At 37.9% G+C, this 17398-nt stretch overlaps 2 protein-coding genes across 8 annotated transcripts in view; one reads left to right on the forward strand and one right to left on the reverse strand.

Moving 5' to 3' along the window:
* Positions 1-3180, reverse strand: part of LOC134542733 (arginyl-tRNA--protein transferase 1) — a 49377-nt gene extending 46197 nt beyond the window's left edge. For 2 of the 4 annotated variants that reach the window (XM_063387230.1, XM_063387227.1), the window contains exon 1: positions 3026-3146. In XM_063387230.1, coding sequence (XP_063243300.1) covers positions 3026-3113 — 88 coding nt within the window. In that variant the 5' untranslated portion in view covers positions 3114-3146. Of the gene's footprint in view, positions 1-3025 lie in introns of all 4 variants that reach the window. The other 2 variants (XM_063387229.1, XM_063387228.1) reach the window with 2 other exon arrangements.
* Positions 3181-8918: 5738 nt separating this feature from the next.
* Positions 8919-17398, forward strand: part of LOC134542674 (SUN domain-containing protein 2-like) — a 116193-nt gene continuing 107713 nt past the window's right edge. For 2 of the 4 annotated variants that reach the window (XM_063387113.1, XM_063387115.1), the window contains exon 1: positions 8919-9132. In XM_063387113.1, coding sequence (XP_063243183.1) covers positions 9105-9132 — 28 coding nt within the window. In that variant the 5' untranslated portion in view covers positions 8919-9104. The remainder of the gene's footprint in view (positions 9133-17398) is intronic. The other 2 variants (XM_063387112.1, XM_063387114.1) reach the window with 2 other exon arrangements.

Below are 17398 nucleotides of genomic sequence, written 5' to 3' on the forward strand. Positions count from 1 at the left end.
TAACATGTATTATTATTGATATTTTCAAAGATTTTCCACAATGCTTAATACGGTTAGTGAATAGGCCTATTGATTTTCTGCTAAATTCAGAATTTTTTTTTTGTTTTAATTTGCAAAACACCCTCAACAATTTTATATACTATGTTATAAAGTATCTCAATAGAACTACATTTGGTGTAAAATTACAATTTTTCACATGTGTCCCACATAGTCAAAAATCCTGCTGAAAATTGCAAATTTCAGAAATATTCTATTTATAACAGCCTGTAAGTATGAAAGGACTCGAAACACCCTGATTTCCACATATCTGCCACATAATACTAATACTACAGTATACACATACAAGAAATCATTGGAATGTTTCATGTCCTTCAAGGGAGGTTTTAGGCTTAAAGTTGGAAAAAATGTCAATTTTGTTGGTGAACTTTGAAAAATAACAGAAAATATATTAATTATCACAGCAGGAAATGCTTCTAACAAAAATTAAACAGCATTTGGAGCTGAGTAAAATTAATTTTTTTAAAAAGTTGTTAAGATAAAAATTGAGGGAGCTACAGCATTTTTCGTAAATGCTTGAAAATGCTTAAATTTTCACACGCCGCCGTCTTCAAACAGATTCCTAGGCGAAAATTAAAGGAAAATTTTTTTTTGTAAAATTTGTTTTGTTCTCTCAAAACAGGTACCAATGAATGGACAAATCTTCAGGATTTTTGAAAAATGTGCAGCAACCAACCCTGGTTGAAATCTCATGGAGTGACCCAGGGCTGATTGGAACTATACCACTCTGTGGTTCAATATAATAGCTACAAAATAAAAATGCCATAGAATCCGTTAAATAGTTTTGAAATGCCACTTATTCGAAAAATGTGATTTTTTACAACTTCTTTGATTTTGAACTAACTTCAAAAGCCTATACTTAGTAACAAGGATTAAAATTTTTTTGGGGTGAAATCCTTTTAGCACACTTCTTGTCTCCACTGATTGTAACTGCTGACATTTTTTAAAGCAAATCCGAGAGGGTGACCTGACACGCTCCTGCCTAAATTGAAATTGAAATGGAATGGCTCGCATGTCAACATTCAAACATTAACAGTCGTATATTAGACAATCCCAGACAACTTGTTGAAGTGCACAGAGAAACAGCAGCTCCTAAGACTCCCACATACTGGACAACCTGTGACTGACTGATATCTTCCATGACATCACCTACAGTAAACCTTTAGATGATATGACATATCATCTACATTTCAGCAAGAAGATGCAATATTGTGCAAACCGATTGGGAGACCAAACATTAATTAAACCATAACTTTTCTTCAAACATTTTCTTATCCTTTTCATATTTGTATTTTTCATATCTAGACATACATTAGGTATATTAAATGTGATTTTCCAACAACCTTAAATCCTTAATTAAAACTTTTTTGCAATAAAATTTTTACTACATAGGCCCCACTTGCTTTCACATGTACAAATTATTTTATAAATTAAAACTGATTTATAATCATCTTAACCACTTCTTTAACAAAGAACTTGCTTTTATAAAGAGGGTAAATATCCATAATTTTTATTTCACCATTTTGTAGCAAATTTTGTGTTATTTATAATAGTACCACGCCCGAGATTGTAAAGATTAATAGAAAAAACTTATAGTAGGATTACTGAACTGATGTTTACAATTTTTGGTCATTCATTTTTTCCACTTCTAACATAAATTGCACATACTCCTTGCGCAATTAATTACATTCTACGAGTGATATTTTAAATCTACGTAAAATTCTGAGTAAGTATGGTGAATGGCACGATTCTACATTAATAACTGTTAGTACAAATGTAAGTTAAAGCAAGATGTGTCACTCGACTTTGGTTGCGGATTAAAAAAAACAGAGGAAACTTTTAAGGGCTTTAAATTCCAAACTGGAGCCAATATTCCAAAAATGAAAAATACAAATTATATTTTTCTGAAGATACCATATACCAAATTTCATCCAAATTTGAGATGGTTGGGTGGACGCCCCTGGATGATCTAGCATGGAATGCCCCGCCCATCTGATTTGAACCTGTTGGCAGTCCATGTTCTTATCGTAATGAGATTGAAGTCACAACTTCACATGAAAAACTGCTATCTACAATTGTAGCATCAGATGTTTGAATCCATTTATTTCTAAAATAGTGACCCGATTGCAGTACATAAATATAGGTGTAAAAATGTTTGTCAAAATAAGTGTTTTTAGATTGTTTGTTTTCATGTATTGCAAATGTGTAGGCAGGTAAGTTTTTAATATCAATTTAACTTTTGAAAGTAGTGGGAGTTCAATAATATTTGGTAAGGCAAAAGTAAATGTTACTAAATGAATTCTGATCACACTGCCAAAAATTAATTTGTGTGTTTGGCCTTTAAAGCACTGGTCACAGACATAGAAATATGTATATATATATATATATATATATATATATATATATATATATATATATATATATATATATATATATTTATTTATTTATTTATTTTTGGTATTCTTGGCATCCTATTCCTACTTCATCGTCCGTTCTTTACTGATTACCTTAAAGAAACTGGAACCAGAAACAGAAAACATCATGAGGGCTCTTCTCTGCTACCAAAGGACACATAAAGGGGCAAAAAGTTCAAGTAGAAAAATGTATTCAGACATTTTACCACACCACTCATTAAGTTAGAGTGGCATGTGAACCAATCAGCAATCAGTGCCCGTAAGGACACAATTAATGACATTACAATTGTAGACTAAACGGCCTGCGAAAGTAACGTGAAATAATTATTACTAAATAAAAATTCTAATCGATAGTTTACTGCAAACATAACCTTGGAATAGCATATGACAAAAACGTATTTAATCAACCACTTACATTATAACATTTACATTTTAAAAAAAATCCTTATCACAGAACGCAACCTGGGGGAAATAACAGTGTCATTATTTTTCAGTCTTCACAGTTAATGGCATAAAAATTTTTATTATTATTACATAAACTGTATAAAAATTACCATGGCTATAGTTCGTATCGTCAGATTTGCAGTAACCACAGTGATATCCTTCCTGTTCTGCGTAAAACTCAACTATACTAACATCCATCGCCGTTCGGAACCAAAACAAACCAGAACAAACGACAGTAAGTATTGTTTTTACTTGCCGCAACTTCGAGCATGTATATCAAGGAGCCCAAAAATTAGAGAAAGTTACAGATGGAGCATAAGCTCTAAGCACTGTGGCCAGTTTGTTCACGTAAGAAGATGGCGGCCATTTGTTTATATTCGCGAACAACTAGTATGTGCGTAAGATGTCATATAAAGCTGGGTTTACGATTGATTTCCTTAAGAATTATAACTTAACATCGAGCACACGATTAAGTCAAAACTACATTTTCCAGTTTATGATTGACATAGAAGTCGTTAATTCTAACCAATCACAGCACAAAACACATGGTCGGCCATTGATCGAAACGGAGAAGCAGGTTTGAAATAGGTTATTGACAAATCGAATATCTATTTTTTTAAATGGATGATGATAACAAATGACAAATATACGAATTCTAACCCAAAATACTGCCTCGCTCGGTCCAATAATAAGACATAAACTTCCGGTTGAAAGGTTCCGGTTTGTTGTGATTGGTCGCTTCCCTTAAGTCTTAACGAAAAATATAAAATATAACCATTTCTGTTAAGTCTTAAATCATCATTTGGTTCACACACGACCCGTCAAAATTCACACACGACAATCATAAACCATTCCACTAGTTTACATAGAGTCATATGGTAAATATCCGACTAAGTCTTAAGTCTTAATTCTTAATTTTCAATCGTAAACCCACCTTTAGAAATGCAAAACTACATGACCATTATTTTATAAGTAGGCCTACTTCTATTTTGCCAAAAATGTGTAGGTATGTATATATTCTGTATTCAGTATTAATATATATTTATACTCTACTAGGCCCAAACAAGAGGCATGTTTTAACCTAACATTAACACTCGAGGACAATGATTAAACTTACTTGTGAAAAGTTATTTTCTTCTGTTTTTCTACTTCCAGCTGTTCGGCCCCCTTCCTTGCATTCCTGTTCGTGCACCCATATGCTGAACAAGACGACATTTCACGTAAATACACTCCAAGAGCTCGAATTCCGATCCAACACGATCCAACATTAACACAACTATCCTAATTTAAGTAAAACACTTCCAATTTGGCACTAAAAGTTTTCACTTAGTATATACTACATACTTTTGTACACAATAATTTTTCTAGAATCAAAAGTCTTTATTTGTTTAATATTCATGCACTTTTTCACCACCATACACTAGAGGTGGGTCGAAAAGTAACAACCTGATACTTTGTCACTGATTAGCGCCCGTATCAGGAACGGCAAACGAGTACACTTGAAAAGAATCAAGTACTTTAGTATCAATTCAGAATTCGCCTGGAACAACACCACGGCCAATGTGCGCAGAACCCGATCGCAGATGACGGTCACTTGGGCGGAGCTTGTGAAAGGGGAGGGAGCAAGAACGACGAATAGGGGATAAAGAAGGGAAATAATGTAGGGGAGGAAGCGCAGGGGAAGGCGTTGAAGGAGAGGCGCAAAGCGAAATTGTTACGAGTCGTTTGGTTATTGTCCCACATCAAAGTACGCTCAGTGCGTAGTGCGTTCACAGTCTCGTTCAATAATAAAACAAATGAAATTTTAATTTTAAAAAGTACATTAATACAAGATATAACATTTATATTTGTGCACCTAACAGCTATGAAAATGCAAATAAATTCTCAGTTGACAATAATAACAGATGTAATCAGGGCCACAACTAGTGTCTCTAGCACCCGGGGCATGAATGGATTCATGCGCCCCCCCCCCCCCCTCTGTTTGGCACATACCACACCAATAAAGCGGGGGGTCCGGGGGCCCTCAAACGGAAAAATGCTGCTATTTAAGCATTTTCCATACCTACGTGTAACAGTTTCTGTGCTACTGTACCTTCCATGCATGAACCCACTATGTCCATAAAATAGTCCGTATAATCACTAGACTTGTACATTAATTATGTTGAGATGTTATATTGTAAATCAGATAAGACATTCATGGCATGCAAGTTAAAAAACTTTTTACCAGTTACCAGTTATAGTAGGGATTACAATGCAAGCGATTTCGGCGCCCCCACAGCTTTGCGCCCGGGGCGTATGCCCCGCATGCCCCCCCCCCCCCCTTTCTAGTTGCGGCCATGGATGTAATCAACATATGGACTTTTTTTTTCGAAAACAATTAGTAAATAGTGTTTTCATTCATTAAAAGATTACGATTTTATCACAAATTAAAAATTAAAAAAACAGATACGTACATTAGTGAGCATACTATATCAATGTTTACGTTTCAAATGTTTCTTCAGATTAGTCGATGATGATTTATAACTCAGTTTTTGTTTACACAAATTACAATTAGCAAACTCATTATTTTCTGTAAAAAAAATTCCACACAAATGTAGTCTTTTTCCTGCACATATCCATTCCTTATTTCACTATAAAGATACTAACTACAAAGCATGATAGCCCGCAACAATGTACATGGTGGTAATTAATACACAGCCAGGACGAACTGCAGTTAATGTTGAACTGATTGATACTGGTTGTATTAGGCGGGCATGAGAGTAACAGAGGTAGAGAATTACCGGGCGTGATGAATAATGTATCAGAAACACAGATACCTTGACGTCGTCTGGCCGACGACCACCCCAGAGCCCGACCTGCACCCGCCAGTATACGCTCCCGCTAACGGAACACACCCCTGGCCATGGCCCACCCGAGTCAGGCGAGCCGAACAGCAATTAAAGGCAAAACCGCGGAAACCTGAGTAGACAAGAGAAGAACCGTACCCATTCCTCCTGAAACATTAAATTAGGATTTTAGCGACAATAAAATCTCTTCCAGACACACCCGTTTGGAGTCTAGCGTAATGAGGTCACGCCTGGCGCGAGAGAGGCCGAGCCTCCCTCGGACGCCATGCCAGTTCGGGAGTTCAGCGCAGCTCACGGACCGGGGCGGACCTACGTCCCACGGAGAGGCAACATCCTTTGTCTTCATCGAAAGTAACGTCCGGTAAATATAGTCACTAATTAACAGAACCCCTTTTATTACTTAACCTCTCCGTGAGTACCCGGTCCCTTTTTTCGGTCTAGGACCTAATCCGGCCGCATCAATTTAAAGACACCCCGCACCACACTTGGTCAGCGGGGCTGTTCTTCAGTATACGGCACGGACCGTCTCCCGCAACTTACAGAACTTTATTTAAGGTCACGCGCACGGCGCTGACCACAAACACGCAAGGGAACTTGGACAAACTTAATTGCGGTGCGTGTTTCACCACAGTGGGCACAACACCCGCGCCCAGACATTTGCATACGGGATTGGCTGTCTCCAATCGCCCGCCCCCTTAATTCAGTGTATTTTTGTATCCCGTATTTTGCATTGCTAACTTACGTTACCCGAGTAACGAGTGCCACGTAACTTGTGCGCGCACCCTTAATCCAGTGTATTTTTGTATCCCGTACTTTGTATTGCTAACTTACGTTACCCGAGTAACGAGTGCCACGTAACCTGTGCGCGCCCCCTTAATTCAGTGTATTTTGTGTCCTGCCTTTGTGTTACGAAATTACGTTACCTGCGTACCCAGCGAGACGTCTGAGACGTAACAACGTCCGAGGACACGTAACGCGGAACACAAACAATACGGCGCCACGGAATAACGAGTAACCCCCCCCCCCCCCCGGGGACCTCTGTAGAGTGTTGTATTGTGTACGACTCGTTCCTATGAATAAAAGGTACGACACCACCACCTCAACTCCACGCCTCTTATTTAAAATCATCTCACGCAACACCGCCGCCGGCCCTAGTGGGCCACGCAGGGGCACATACATCCACGACCCCAAATTCACGACTAGAAACGAGCTAGTCTGGCGCCCACCCGGACAACACAGATCAAGAATCGCCTTTTCCCACTAGGAGCCACACCGGGACTCGAGCCCGAGACCCCGGACGATGGCAACCTTTTTACGCTGGTGATGATGGCACGGAGGATGTGTACCCTGTAACGAGAATGCTGATACCTTGTCGTTTCCAGGGACCGCTACTGCTCTGATACAAAAGTATCAGATACTTGTAACTAGTTACATTACTGTATCAGTTTCAGGTTGGAACAGATACCGAAAATTTCTGTAACAACCCCTCTCTACCATACACCACCATACACATCACTTATGAGAAAATGAGATTTTCTTCATGGAACAATATGGCGGCGATCTACTTACCCCTTACGACCACTGGCTTCAGCAGAGATACCAACGACCTAGAGATATATAGACTGCTAGTTGGAGGATATCTTTGATTGCAATTGAATTTGACAGAATGGTGGGCAAACAGTGCTTTGTTAGCAGACGACGTACATTGACAGCAGAAAAGTGTCAGTGTACTAAGTTAATTATGTAATATTACGAAATAAATTATGTTCATTGTGTAAAATTACGTGATGAATGAACAGATAACAACTAGCACAAATAAAAAACCCACACAAATCATTTAAAAGTTTTCATTATTCCGTTGCAGTAGATTATTTTAAATTAATAGTACTTAGTGATGAGATAAATTCCAAGTACTGTATCAAATTACCTCCCCGAAATACATACACAATAGGTTCAATGACTGATCTACATATTGGTCTAGAGGTGTGAAAGTAACGAAAAAATGTATACCCGTATGTATTCGTTACTATAACAATTAGTACTCGTTACTTTCGTATCGTTACTCGTTACTTCTGATACCGCATGACATGGCACATGCTATGTTATGTAACAGCATCGAATCGAGTCGTATTTCGTACGCGTACAGTATGACGTCGCGTAAATAAAAATAAATCGAATATAAACAATTAAAAATATTTGATATTTAACAGCTTTTGATAACCAAGAAACAATTAACTCTCATAAGAGCGGTTTATTATAATATATCTTTTAAGATAAGAACATAAAACGTGAAAATACGCGATTATAAAAAACAAAAACATACATATTTATAATTTTAAAACATACTTTCTTACGTTGTTTCTGTTCGAATCTAAAACTTTGTCTACACACACAATACCTTTAATAAACAGTAAAAAACTTGGACGACGAATTTCCAAATTATACTTTTATTAATAAACAAACATCGTTCTTTGTAACGAATACATACATACGAATACATACGAAAGATGCGAGTAACGAAATGCATTCGTGTGTAACGTTTCGTTACTCGCTACTAGATGCCGCACCCGTTACTCAGTAACGAATACATACGGTTTGCTACAGCTCTATATTGGTCACAAACATTAGGTCGAAGAAGGGTTAGCTATGTTCTAGTCTTACACATCGCACTACAATGAAACTGTATTTAAAATTTTATTTCACTCGTTCCATCTTTAAGTATTACCCGCAAAAACTTTAAAATTGCGAAAAACCTACATTTTTAGGGAATTTACTAGCAACTTGCATCTTTTTCCCATAAGAACCAATGCTTTTACAGCTATGTTTTGCCCACCATTCTGTCAAATCAGCTCTCTCTCTCTCTCGTTCGGATTGTAGTTCCCCAGTATGCCGTCGACAGCAGCAATTGGCGCTGAAAGCAGTGTGATAAGCAGTTATATATCTCAAGGTCGTTGCTTTAAACAGTTTACAATTTTATATGTATTTTGATTAGTTACATTTATTTCATGGTAGTTTTCCGTTGTAAGAATGAAATTAACATAACTATTTTTTCATATGAATTTTACCAATTTACGTTATTAATTAAAATGATTATATGTGTTTTCAAATATATATTTTAGAACCGGATAGTTGTCTTTTTATGCAAACCTTTTTGTTTGTTATGTTGTTAAACTTTGCTCCATGTTTTGAATTTAGAATATTTGAAAGTATTGGCGCAGAATGGAATTAATGAAAATATTTTTCTTAATAACTTTGATGTAAATAATTTGGAGAACGTAATAATATACGTTGATTTATTTGAATTTTTAAATAATATCGATACGTTTTCATAACCGCTACATTAATGCGCGAAAAACATGTTGTAAGTAAAGGTAGGTCTTAAGTGGTCAGAAATAAATTAAATAGTACCTACATCTTACATTTATATTTTGATGTTACTGAATAGCGTTTTTATTGTAATTAAAAACTTTTTTGTTAGTGTTAACAAAGCGTTTTCACAAAATGAAAAGAATATGATTATATTTGTACACAAACATTGAAATTATGTAGTTCTAGAATCTTTGTTAACATTTTGTACATACGTAATTTATAATTATCTGTAGTTTAACATTAAGTAATTAAGAGGGACTGTATTGAAAATACATTTTAAACTGTATTTACAATTAAGCCTACTACTTAAGGTACATGTGATATTGCAAGTTACACATGTTTTGTCACTGGATAACAAAAGGAGGGAGAAGTTATTTTTCGGCGGGTTATGTGTTATTGACTTGCAATAATTGCTCTGTATCCCTTAGTCCTGATAGCAGGATTATGTATACATTGAACCTGTGGTAAATGATGCTTGCTGTTTTCAATTAGTATGTGGAAAGATCCTGGCCAAACAAAAACTGTAATATCATGATACAAACAAATTGTCAGGTCTTGTGAAAAATTTTTTCTTTTGTATTCTACTTAGTATCATAATTCTTTGTTATATATCGAGGGTTTGTTAAGATCAGGAAATGTCTGTACTAAATTAACACAGCAAGCATCACGTATCAAAGGATCAATGTATACAGGATCATGTCAATAGGATGACAGGATAAACTTGGATAGGTGTAGAGTTCTCCCTTCTACTTCTAGGCTTCCCCCTTGAAACTTTGCCCGACTATTGTCATTTTGGCTCTCCCTCCCAATTTCCTTCATCAGCTCTGTTGGGCTATTCAAATACTCTCCCTTTTCATCACTGTTGGTTCTCCTCCACGTCGCTTCACTGCTCTCCTCTGCTGTATAGGGTTCCCACATTGCTGCAGCATACTCCAGCCATGAAGTGTGATGGCTCATACGTTCATATTTAGGTTAAACCAAATACTTTTTGTTTCATTTAAATACTAAAATGCTAGTATTACACTTTTGTATTTTATAGTATCATTGAGTTAGGAATTGAATTTTTTATTAGGAGGTAAAGTTGTTTAGTATATATGAGTATGTATCTGTAATAATGTGTAGGGAAATATTCTTTACGTACTATAAACGTGTAGAATAACACTCAGCGATAAATATGTCTCACCATTTATCTTTATAAACTACCATCCAATACTTTATATGGGTAAATATTTAGTTTAGCGGTATTTCTGAAAAATAATGTTAAAAGTCCGAATTACTTTTATTCTGAAGGCGTACCGGTGTTGAGATTTGAAATACTGGTGGAAAATAATGGGCACCACCACGTGAGTGGGCACGTGGACCCGGCGTGAAACTTTAACTCAGGGCGTTACGTGACCTGTGTGCGGCGAGATATTAGCCCTCCTGATTTTTAACGCAACACCTGTCCATAACTAAGCCCGCTCTCAGCGTCGGGCGCGCTTCTAATTACAGCAGTGGGCTCTCAGGGCATCCCACACGCCGCTGACTGGTTAAGGACCCACATGGCCCCCCCGAACACAAAGACACGTGACTCAATTAAGTGGTTTTTTATTACTCACGTTACACGCCCTGAGACTAGGAAGAGACCAGGGCTTGCGGAAGGCAAAATGGCGCCCTTCGCGCCGAACACAATTACCGTTAACAACTTAGCTATTGCGTGCCCCGGGTTATTATTGAAAATTACAAAATTTAGCACATCACATCCATACCCAGACCATCTGTAATAATTACTTCTATGATAGAAAACATTTTAAATCAATTTCCGTGCTAGTTCCTTTGCCGCCCGCTAGGGAGCGTCCTTGTCCGTGCTTGCACGTATTAAATTACAAAACATCATAATTTAATTAAACAAAAGACAATCATACATAGCCGTCATGACACTATTTTGGGGGCAAAAAGAAAAGGATTACAATAATTATTAATACCAATTAGGGGTGCGGCGCACTGCAGCTAAGTGCCCTCTTGCCAGGCTAGCAACACACACACACGCACGCACAAGCGGGAGGTTTGAACAGATGGTGGTGTTTGGGCGGTGGCATATCGGGCTCAAAGGGGGCCGCAGGCCCGGACGACGTCAGTTCTATGCTCTTTATCTTCCTCTTTTCATTAAACACAGCGGAGATAAGAAATTTCAAATACTTTAGGGGATATCGCCGTTCTTATTTTGCAATACAAGATCTCTGTTTATCATTCGACCGCCGCCTTTTTTTTATTTTGCCGTGTGTTCGTGAATGCCTGATAGAGTCCTTATTTCGTAAGATTGTGCGCACAATTCACTTGCTTAAAACTAAAGTGCGACCAACATAAGCGTGGCCTTCATGACAATCTGCGCACCATAATACTTGTAGTTTTGTCTCAAATACTTGGAACACGATGCATTATGCCATGATTCCACTATGATTCCCACTGCAGGTGCTTGCGCACGTACAGTTACCGACAGACAAATGAGCAGACATTGCTTTATGTTGTTTGAGTGCGAGTTCCCTGCTGCTGGCTGGACTGAGTTCAGCTCGGCTCGGTTTGTGGCCGAGCGACAAGGGTACGGCCCGGCGGCATGCGTGCTGAAGTAAAAACATTTGTTCTTTTACACTCAATAGCAGCAACTGAACTTGCCATAGCTGATGTTGGTACACCAGACCTGCGCGCACATCTCTTCCCCCCTCATAGCCACGGCACATCTGTTGTTTACCGAGTTGAAGCAGGCTTTGTGGCGTCTGTGGCAATTTCATGTTAACTGAATTTACATATGTGCTATTCAAAACTGGGGCAGTAAAATTAACATTGTGCTAAATGAATTAGCACCATTGGTGTATCCTTTTTTAATTAGTACTTTTTTTTATCCCATCAATATAAGGACCCAAGTTCAATATTTTTTCGTCAAAATTGCCAAGAAAAGCATAGTTCTAATTTAATTGCCATCACTTGTGCAGTCTATATGTTTGTAGGCAAAAACAAAATGGAAAATTTATACAATAGCTAATTTTATGTGTAAAAACATTCTGAAAATGGTATTTTTTAGCACTACTTATCCCGAAACATGCCGTTAAGTGTTTTTAATGTCCCTAAGCACTTGCCGTACCTAACCAATCATTCACACCATTTTACATTATTTTAAATGAAGCTAACCAATCATTCTCATGATTTAACAGTACATTAAATGTAACTAACTTAACATAATTAAGTAATGTTTTAAATGATTTTTAAGTTTTTAAATGTAACTAACATAATCCAACCAACTGTTCAAAAGGTAAACTACTTGAAATATCACAATGCCATTTTACAGAAACATTTATTATATTAAGAGAAACTCAAAAATATAATTTTTATAATTTAATTTTTAATTGTTCATAAGTTTATCTACTATAGAAAATTATTAAAAATGGTTAAGTGGGAGTACATACAATGTCATTTGCAGGCAAAAGATGGTTTTGTCATAATATACATTAGAGAAATGATGTGTTTTTACAACTTTTTTTTATAATTTCTTCCTCAAATAGAATGAAAATGAAGTGAGTTCTCTTTACTTATATTATTAATACCTCCTAAAAAATTAAATTGGTATTTAATAAAGTGACACTTGTATTATAATTTTATTGGATGTATTAACCTTTAACATGATCCCACTTAACTATTAATGTGGTTAAATGTAGAGTCGTGGCTTTCCCCTAGAGAAAATAATGAAATTCCGAAAGTAAAAGTAATGTTTCTTAACCCTACAGACCTGTTATTTTCCCTAAAAACAGCATTTGAAAGTTTGTTCAAGATTCTGAGGTACTACTTGTGTGTAATTTTTTTTTTGGTACTGCTTGTATCAATTGTGAATTTTTATTACAAAGAATAATAATCCTGCTTGTAATTCTTTTGGTACTACTTGTACCAAGTTTGGTTTTGATTAATAAGGAAAATAGTCCTGTATGTAATCGTAACACGTTTTATCATGATTGCAACTATAAAGACAAATTAATTAAGGTAGTCTCTGCAGTAAAGCAACGGACATCTGTAGTCTCTGTAGTGATGCAAATTTATGTTGTGATTAGTAGCATAGCTGAAACTGTCTTCCACTAGAGAGATCCCCGATTTTGTCGCCGCCCAACTTTCCTTGATACTAGCTGCAACCTGATTCTGTGGTTCTCCAGAGATCCTTAGGAATATAGTGTAGCCAAAGCTCTTCTAAAAGACAGAGATATTTAATATCTGTAAGTTACGGCCGGGCCATGAATGGTTTTTATTGTGAAAGCAAGGTATAATGATATAGAACCAAATTAGTTAACTCAAGTTTACTTACTCTTAAATGGTACATAATTCATACGAACAAAACATATTATCACCATGGAAAAAAACAACCGACAAAGAAAGTCATGGATATCAACATCATGCAAACAATGTAAACAATGTATGTATAATATATGAAGTTTGTTCTCAGTCACAACACTCCCACTAGAACATACTTTGTGAATGTATTAGGTCACTGATTTGAGTCCCATTCCTTGAACACAGAAACGGTGTTTGGTGACTGGCAGGCCTTTGGTCAGCACATCAGCAATCATGCCAACAGAACCTTGATGAATCACGTTGATCACCTTGTCTTCTACAAGCTGACGTATGAAATGATGTTTTGTGTCAATGTGCTTGGTTCTTGCTCTATAACCAGGTGATGTCGCCAAATCAATTGCACTTTTACTATCACACAAAATGTTTATTGCTCCATGTGAACAAATATTGTCTAACTCGCCTATCAATCCTCTAAGCCAAAGTACCTCTTGACATGCTGCGGAGAGTGCCATGTACTCGGCTTCTGCTGTTGACAGCACTACAGTTCTCTGCTTCTTGCTACTCCAGGTAATGGCACCTCCTTGCAAAGTGAAAACGTAGCCAGTAGTGGAACGTCGATCATCGATATCATTTGCCCAGTCTGCATCACAATGTCCTGTAATGTCACTGGATTCACTACTACTGAATTCAAGCTTGACATCTGCTGTACCCTTCAAATAACGCATGATTCTTTTTACAGCCACCCAGTGAGCCTTACAGGGGTTACTACTGAATCTACTAACTGCATTTAATGCAAATCCAATATCGGGCCTGGTTCCCTGATAAACATACATCAAACTTCCAATAGCCTCTTGGTAAGGTACGTTGCTGAACTCTTCAGATTCTTGTGATTGCAATCCCATATTCTTCGACAGCCTTTGGTTGATGTCACTAGGGCAGACTGCTGGATTGCATTCTTCCAAGTTAAACTTGGACAGCACCTCCTTGATATAACCTTCTTGATCAATCCAGATCTTCCCTGCAGTACGGTCCCGTGTAACTCTTATTCCCAGAATGCATTTGACCTCTCCCAAATCTTTCATCTTGAATCTCTCCATCAATCCATTTTTAATGGCATTTTTGGTTTGGCTGTTGTTGTAGGCAATGAGTAAATCATCAACATAGACAGCTACAATTACGATGCTCCCACTTTCTACCTTAAAATATATAACTGATCTATCATTGAACGAGAGAGCCCAATCTCTTCCAAAGCTCTATTTAGCTTCTGATTCCATGCTCGACTACCTTGTTTAAGACCATATATTGCCTTTGAAAGTTTGCAAACCTTCTCTTCACCTTCTTCAAAACCTTTTGGCTGAGTCATATATATATCTTCCGAAAGATCTCCATGTAGGAAGGCTGTCACAGCATCCATGTGATCAATGTCTAGGTCATACTTTGCAGCCAATGCTAAAATTATCCTTATTGACGAGTGACGAACTACAGGAGCAAATGTCTCTTCATAATCAATTCCTCTTTTTTGAGCACAACCCTTTGCAACCAGCCTGGCCTCATCCTGTGTTCCTTTTGGTTTTGAATACCCATTTGCAGTCGATGGGTTTTCTGTCAGCTGGTAGGTTTACGATTTCCCATGCGTTATTCTGTCTTAATGAGTCAATTTCTTCCTTCATGGCATGAATCCAATGTTTTCTCGCAGAGCATGCTAGAGCTTCCTCCAGAGTCTGAGGATCAGCAGAGTCAACATTAACCTTGTACATGATGAAGTCCTTCATTTGTTTTGGTTTCTGGGCTCTACCAGAACGTCGGAGCCGCTGATCTTGTGTATCATCACTAATTCGTTCCTCGCTACATACATAGTCTTCAATTGCACAGTCTCCCACTTGACTGAAGCCTTCTTGAGCCTCAAAACCCTTAAATTCATTCAAACTATCTGTTTCATGGCATGAATTGTCTTCAACATCATCTGGTACCATGATGGGAATGTCTTCCTTTAACTGGAGAGATGCAGTTGGAATAGGTTTAAACACATCCTTTTCAGCCTCACTGTGAACTCTGTGAATTCCTTCATTCTCAATGAACACTACATCACGACTCTTGATAACTCTTGTAGTTCCCTGTTTAAGAAGTCGATATCCTTTGGAGTTCTCACAGTAGCCTACAAAGATGCATTCTTCACCCTTTTCACTAAATCGTCTACGTCTTTGCTTGGGAACGTGTGCAAAGGCTTTGCACCCAAAAACTCGCAGATGTCGCAAGTCTGGCTTGTGCCCACTCCAGACCTCCTCTGGTGTTTTTCCAGCTAACACTCTAGAAGGGGAACGATTGTGCAAGTAAGCCGCTGTGTTCACTGCTTCAGCCCAAAAAGAGTAATCCAGCCCTGCCTCGATGAGCAAACAACGTGCCTTCTCCACAAGAGTGCGGTTCAGTCGCTCTGCTAGACCGTTCTGCTCAGGTGTGTAGGGGCAAGTGGTCTGATGTTGGATTCCAAGTTCCTTCAAGATCATCGATAGTCCACTGTTGACATATTCACCCCCATTGTCTGTACGCAATATTTTGACTTGCTTATTTGTTTGTCTCTCAATCATGGATCGAAAATCCTTGAATGTATCTGTGACTTCACTTTTAGATTTTAAAAAATAGACGAATACCTTTCTAGAGTAATCATCTATGAGAGTGAAGAAATAGCGGGAACCTCCAATCGACAACTCTTCCATTGGACCACAAATGTCAGAATGCACTAACTGCAATGTGTCAAGTGCCCTTGTTCCTTGATGCTTGAATGGGAGTCTTTGCTGTTTGCCTTTTACACAAGTAGTACATGTAGCACTGTCCACGTTCGAAAAATTCAGCCCCGACGCGGATCCATCCCGCAACTGTTTCATACCCCATCGGTTCAAATGACCTAGCCTTCTGTGCCACAGAGCACTGCCAGAAACCGATCTGGTACAATTGACTCTTTCTTCAGATTGGTCCAGCTTGTACATATTGTTCACTAAAGAGCCTGTAGCCACCAGCTCCCAGTTAGTATCATAAATGCAACAACCCTTATCAGAGAACAACACAGTGTGGCCATGCTTGACAATTCTACTTACAGACAGCAGATTAGTTGAAACATCAGGTACATACAAAACTTCCTCTGCCTTAACAGTATCTACCTTTCCAGCTACAGATACCTTCAAGTGTACATCTCCTTTGTTTCTAGCTGGCAGTCTATTGTTATCCGCCATCATGATTTGATCATTTGTATCTTCACGAGTGCCTGATAGCCAGCTGAGTTTTCTTTTAATATGTGCAGTTGCCCCCGAATCAATGTACCATTCCTCAGTATCAGCATTTCCTGTAGTGAGGACAACATTCAGAAAAGCACGGTGACCGGCGCCTTTATTTTCTGTGCCCTTGTGCTCTGAATATCTTGCACGTTCAAATCGTTGGGGGCAATGACGTGCTATGTGGCCATACCCATTGCAGTCAAAACACTTGGGACCCTTGTTGAAATCCCTCCTCGCCTTGGAGCTGTAGAAGGCAGACTCTTGTTCAGGAACTCCTGGTTTTCTTGCAGTTACTTGGACTTCTTGCAATAGTTTGGTCTTAATAGAATCTCCAGTAATAGGCGCTCCTGAACTTTCTAGTCCCATTATCATTGGCCTATAATCTTCTGGCAACCCAGCTAACAATAATGTTCCAATCCACTCTTCACTAACCTCAAAATTAATGCCTCTGAGTTTGTGTGCAGTAGTTATAATACTATTGACATACTCTTCTACAGAAGTACAGCTTTCTAACCTAGTCGTAATTAGAGACCTTAACAATCCTACTCTTCTTGTTAACCCTGAATCCTGAAAAGCATTCTTCAACTTGTCCATGCCTCCTTTGCTGTACAAGTGTCTTGAAAATGTACATAATTTACAGAGCTGATTGACAAAATAATCTTTGCCCGAGCGCGTATAATCTTCTTGT

The sequence above is a fragment of the Bacillus rossius genome (genome assembly GCF_032445375.1).
Source record: "Bacillus rossius redtenbacheri isolate Brsri chromosome 9 unlocalized genomic scaffold, Brsri_v3 Brsri_v3_scf9_1, whole genome shotgun sequence".
NCBI classification, from domain to species: Eukaryota; Metazoa; Arthropoda; class Insecta; order Phasmatodea; family Bacillidae; genus Bacillus; species Bacillus rossius.